The sequence below is a fragment of the Sinocyclocheilus grahami genome, unplaced genomic scaffold, assembly GCF_001515645.1.
Source record: "Sinocyclocheilus grahami isolate Dianchi unplaced genomic scaffold, SAMN03320097.WGS_v1.1 scaffold1888.1, whole genome shotgun sequence".
Taxonomy (NCBI): Eukaryota; Metazoa; Chordata; class Actinopteri; order Cypriniformes; family Cyprinidae; genus Sinocyclocheilus; species Sinocyclocheilus grahami.
Window position 1 is genome coordinate 31,043 of NW_015507067.1, and position 6,606 is coordinate 37,648.

Here is a 6,606-nt window from a genome sequence, read left to right on the forward strand (position 1 = left end):
GACAAATCAGACAAACCGGAAGAGGTAGGTATAGTTTGAGACAGCGCCATTGGTTTGGGATTACTCACCGCTGACTGGACAAGACATCTGTCAATCAAAAAATACTGAGTGTTTATTTACATTTAGTTAAAAGTGGTTGTGGAACATATGCTACAGTGGCACAGATGGATATGTGCTTGCCCTTGGCTTTTTGATGCGATCGACCCGGATTCGATCCCGCCTTTTGCCGAGCTTTTTTTTCCTCCCTTTTCAAATCTCGTATTACATCGTAAAGGCATTTATTTTCAGTAAAAATTAAGGAAATAATCAAAAAGTTGAAAATAAAGTATCGGGTAGGGTTAGGGTAGGTGTAGGGAGGGCTTTATTGTACCAATATGGTGGCATCCATTTAATAATTAAAATTAAAATGATAATTTACACTAAATATGTTATTATTGCATACTGTTTTATAATGTACCACAATACTGAAGTGCAGATAATTGCCACTATTTGCAACAAGTAGTATACTTGATAGTAGAAATCCTGCTATTTTAACATAGTGTAACTAGGTATTTGCACTTAGTGTAAATAGCATATTGCTAAAAATACTGCTATTTTCACGTAGTGTAAATAGAATCCATTGCTAATACGAGATTTGAAAAGGGAGGGGAAAAAAAAGTTTCGCAAAAGGCGGGATCGAACCCAGGTCGATCGCGTCAAAAAGCCAAGGTCACGCAACTATCCATCTGCGCCACTGGAGTTGATGATTTACAACTTTTAACTAAATGTGAATAGACACCCCGTATTTTTTATTCCATAGTAAGGGCAATTCATACAATATATTTAAACTGAGCTACTTTAATACCATTTCCGAACTTTCTACAATGACTCTGCTGTTCTTCGGCTGGTTCTTCCCTGTATACGTTGATTGACAGATGTCTCGTCCAGTCAGCGGTGAGTAATCCCAAACCAATGGCGCTGTCTCAAACTATACCTACCTCTTCCGGTTTGTCCGATTTGTCGTTGTGTTTTCTGACTTCTACATTTGTTTTCGGATTTGTCGTTGTGTTTTCTGACTTGTTATTTTCTTTTCGAATTTGTCATTGTGTTTTCTGACTTGTTATACTGTTTTCTGAATTGTTGTTGTGCTTTCTGAAATGTTATTTTGTTTTTTAGACTTGCATTTGCGTTTGTAATTTGTTATTTTGTTTTCAGAATTGTGATTTGCTTTGCACTTCTCGGCCACCGTATCAATATGTATGATATCACACTATTTAATATAAATAAATTTGGAAAAAAAAATCTAAAAAAAAAATCTGATTTATACTTTATACAGAATTGTTTTGATTCTGCAAGCCTATTGTAGTAATTTTTGTGGTAAAATAAATAAATAAAAAGCATTAAACACAAGTGAAAGAACCCGCTAACCAATAGTGCACTCAGTAAATCTATTTTGCTATCGGACCCTTTTCAAATTTCCGGGTTTCTTAGCAGCGGAAGTCGTCATAGTTGGGTTAACTTGAAGTGCAGTGAATGGCAAATATACCACAAATATATTTTTTGCATTTTTTCCATATGCTCAAATAGCAAAAGAAAAACTCCACGATAGTGTTTTCATGACTTGCAATAAATTGAGAGACTGATAACGGTAGTCAGAAGAGAGGACGATGTCAAATTTACCGTCCCTTCCAAAGACGCTGCATTAGAAACACCCTTTTTTTGCAATTTGATGCAAAGGTGATATAATACAAAAAAAAGTGTTATAAATGTAGATACATTTAAAAACAAAAACAAAATATGATTTACGATGCTGATGACCATTAAACGCATCATCACAGTCTTGTGAAAAGGGTCGATTTTACGGTATACAGTGAATATGACAAACCGGACATAGTACAGCATAGTTTAAAATCAAGGCTTTAAAGTTGCTAACTCATACATGTAAAGTGACAGCACAACTCTCCATGGGTGCATTTGAGCCAGCTTTTAGCAAACTATGGTCACAAGTTCATTGAACTCTATTGGTAACAACAGAACTTGCAACCATAGCTGCTTTTGGGAAACGCACCCCTGTCCGCATCTAATTCACAAAGCTTAGATCCTTTTTGCATGGACAGAGCACTACACACAATATACAGTACATGCACTTTTAAACAGGCTACGCATTTGGCAAATTTGCCAAAGTTTGGGCATTAAGGGGTTTTTTCCACATGTATTCATTTATTTAGAAAGCAAGAACACATTGTCCGAACATATTGTTTACCAAGGCATGTTATTTTTAATTTGCTTCAGGAAATAAAAGACGACATGGAATCCTCAACTAGGAGTCACGCAATACCAGGTCTATCAAAGCTTCTTGCAAACCTTCATTTTTTGGTCTCCGGTTCTTTTCAACGTACTGTGGCTTCTTTGTTTCTTTATTTGCGACTATGCTAATTTGCACTGCGCTTGGTATATTGCATTGGTCGATATGGAAATGAAATGTTGCATCTGTGTTCTTAAAATTTGCACGTTAGTAAAAATTTCCCCTCCCATCTGCACTATTTTGGAATTTGCCCTGTTTAGTAAAACTGGCCCTAAATGTTTAGATATTCTTTAGATATTAGACTTAAGTATTACTGCGTTTGCCTTTCGATTATTAAACAGAACTGTTAAACAAAGGTAGTCTGAGCTTAGGTTCTGGGATCAGCATAAACATCCCGCTTCCTACTCAGCCATAAACCTATCGGCCAAACGTCAAATATTGGCCTTGATGATATATCGTAGGGCTGGACAATAATTCAATATCAATATGTATCGCGATATAATTTTTTTCAATAAAGGTGATATGATTTTTAAACATTTCCGATATTTCGATATGCATTAACAGTTTCCCATACATTGATTTATTTGTGCCGTTTGACTTCGTTGAATAAACATGAGCACTGCACGTTTCAAAATCATAACACGGCGTGGGTGTTTTATATGAATGTATCTCTGAAGGGAATTGACTATCTTCAGAAAAGTTTCGATGGCATTTTCATTTGATCTGATAAATTAGCATTCAGAGCGGAGCTGCCTTGTTTACAGCCATTACTGGGGAAAGCGCTAGTTTTATCACTCTAAAAGCGCCTCCTGCTGGCAAAATGAGTTTTCATTTTAAATAAGCCTGTCTCCAGCAACATTTCCATTTTTTCAGGATTCTTTGATGAATAGAAAGATCCAAAGATCAGAATTTATCTGAAATAAAAAGCTTTTGTAAAAGAAATTATAGAAATTAATACTTTTATTTAGCAAGGATGCTTAAAATTGATCAAAAGTGACGATAAAGGCATTTATAATGTTACAAAAGATTTCTATTTCAGATAAATAGTGTTCATATCGATTTCGGAATTATCTCGTATCGACCGAAATTAAGAAATATATTGTGATATCAATTTTGGCCATATCGTCCAGCCCTAATATATCGGTCAACCACTATTATGAGGTCCAAATTCTAAGCTTTTAAAAGTATCAAGTGAGTGATTTTTAATTACTTAGCTACTCCACTTTGAAAAATGGTAACTTCAACAGAATATCAACTGGTATTATTCAAACCAAAAACAGTATTTAGCATCACTTAATCACATTAATGTATACAAGCAAAACTAATTTTTATAGGTTACATGAGGTAGAAATATCAATTGCATTTTACAAGCACAGAAAACCAGGTTTACAGTGCAGACAAAAGGGTTAAAACACAAAAAGCAAAATGATAAATTATTGTTTCAGCCACAGCACGTTGTTCATTATCAGCCCAGAAATGTCCTACTGGTACATCCGTATTTGTGTGATTAAACTATGATAGCTATTACATCTTTTGAGTTATAACCTCAATAAACTAAGCAATTCCAAGAGGGTCTTCGCCCCATTGGTGCTTGGGCCCTAATTAAATTTAACTTTAGACAAATACTGGTTAAAATGTTTAAAATATCAAGACTTCTTACTTGGACTGGGTCTGCTTTGTGATGTTCTTTATAGTGAGTCCCTCTTTCCCAATGATGGCTCCCACAAACTGAGTGGGCACTAGGATTCGTAGAGGCACCTCTTGCTGACGATGCCTGGGCCCCTGGGGGCCTCCCATGGCCCCTGGCTGACCAAACTCCTGCTCCCGACTTCCTGTCCCCATTTTAGATGCCCCTCGTGGGACCTGGGGTCTTACACCCCTGTCCCTTCCTGCCTCCTCGTCCAGTATGTACGACACACTAAAGGAGTGATTCTCAAAACTGTGGCCTGTCAACTTCTCAACAGCCCTGGAGAAGAATGAGAGAGAAAGAGATCAGTCAATCATTAGATCAATCACTAGATCAAGACATATTTAACACAGACCCCAAACAACACTCGCAACGAGAAACAAAGTATTGGTTACATTGGGATAATGTATACTGTCATGAATGAATTACAAAAATTGATGGATTCCAACATTAAAAATCATTAATCACATAAATGTGTTTATTTCGCACATTTCGCATGACCTGCTGCTGCTATAGCCACCTCACTGCTAGGGTTGGGCAAATTTTAAGAACTGACGTTCGTTCATGAGGAATTTGAATTGAATTACCCACACCCTGCAGGCTGCCTTGGAATTTGAATTGAAATGACAAGAAGAGGTATTGCAATTCAAATAACGTGAACAGTCAAACAGTCACAAAGCAGAGCAATTTCATTAGTGCAACAAAACATATACTAACTGCACAACTAATTTTGACTTTATGCTTATTTATCTTTTGATGTGCAAAATACATTGTTAGATTAGACCCATATTTCTTTAAACTGTTGAATACGGTCAAATTAACAGAAACAGTAAACCTCCTTAAAACATCTATCATATTGTGTTCAGATATTTATAAAAAAAATATTCATTATAAAAACTGAATCTATTCACTTAAGCAAATTAAAGCATTCTTATATTACATGTTGCTTCAACATTATGCATAAAATTCATTTAGATTTTTGAAATATAATAATTATTTTATGCAAAATAATGAAATTAACTACCATTCATAGGTTTGGGGTCAGTAAGATTTCTCTGTTCACAAGGGCTGCATTTAATTGCTCAAAAATACAGTAAAAACAGCAAGATTGTGAAATGTTATTACAATTTAACATAACTATTTTCTATGTAAAGACATTTTAAAATGTAATTTGTTTCAGTGAACCTAAGCTGAATTTTCAGCATCATTACCTTCAGAAATTATTCTAATATGTTGATTTGCTGCTCAAGAAACATTTATTGTTATTATCAATGTTGAAAACAGTTTCATATTTTTGTGGAAACTGTGGTCAATTTTTTTTTCAGGATTCTAGAAAAAAAGGAACTTCAAAAAAGCTGATTTTATTTGAAATAGTAAAGATATTTATAATGTAATAAAATATTTGTCATTTTTGATCAATTTCATGACCCATGCTAAAATAAAAATAAAATCTGACTGATTCCAAACTTGTGAATGGTGCATATAATTTATAATGAAAAATAAAATGTAATGAAATTAGATTAAATTCTAGCTGAAATCAACTTCAGGAAATAAGCTAGTTCAACTCTGAACGGTGCACAACCCTGCTCACTACAAATGCTGATACAATTACCGAGCGCCGGTCTGTTGCCCTATGACAGGAAATAGTAAATCAGACAACTCACAGCACACACATACCCACCCACTGGGACAGACCTCCCTCAGATAAAAGCTCCAAAATAAGATCCCTGGAGACAAGACATCATCTAAACCCTTCTTCCACCACACACACATACATATTAAGATACATAAAACAAGGCACTGCCCAGTAAAACCACTTTTTACAACTGCAACCTACACTGTGATGGCTACTTGATTGATCCATTGTGACTAGTACTGCCATATAAATACAAACAGATCCGTTAACCTAATATCTGCATTATCCCGCGGGGAGAAAATCCCCATGTTCACTGATGTGGAACCACTTTAGAGATCTAAATTAGTTAACGGGAACATCTGATGGTACAGGACAGGAGGTCTGTGGTTTAAAGAGATGTTTGAAAGTGTGTGTGTTTGTGTGTTAGCCATATGAGAGAAATTTAGGGTTAAACACCAGCTGGCTTGGTGACTGGTTCAATACACACACACACACATACATTCACAGAGGACTTTTATCAGCTGCTGGGAACACAGTTACTATTGTTTGAAGCCAAGTGTTCAGTCAGGCATGAGCCCGGGAGCAAATATTCTCAGCATCTCTCAGCTGATGTCCATTCATTCACAATTGTAATGCTACAAATGCAACATCAACTATGTGAAGTGTTGTCAACCATTAGCTATGTCACCAAAGTACTGCAGATTTCAATTTTTTGGAATTGTTTGAATATCTGCATCAGATTTTGTTTGGTCAATAATCACTGAAAGTAGGACTTTTATATTGACAGCACCAGGACTTTTATTTTAACTAGTGCTGGGCAACGATTAATTTCGATTAATCGCATCCAAAATAAAAGTTTTTGTTTAGCCTATATAATATACTGTATGTGTGTGAACTGTGAATATTTATTATGTAGGCATATATATATATATATATATATATATATATATATATATATATATATATAACATATTTATTATATTAAACATTTTACACACC

General features: G+C 35.1%; 1 protein-coding gene across 1 annotated transcript in view; it reads right to left on the minus strand.

The window, feature by feature from the left end:
- The window catches only part of LOC107573191 (insulin-like growth factor 2 mRNA-binding protein 2), a gene marked incomplete at its 3' end in the record, with an annotated part of 58,713 nt that overhangs the window by 30,096 nt on the left and 22,011 nt on the right, over positions 1 to 6,606 (minus strand). The window contains exon 3 of the mRNA XM_016259639.1: positions 3,945 to 4,250. Within this exon, the coding sequence (XP_016115125.1) occupies positions 3,945 to 4,126 (182 nt within the window). The remainder of the gene's footprint in view (positions 1 to 3,944; positions 4,251 to 6,606) is intronic.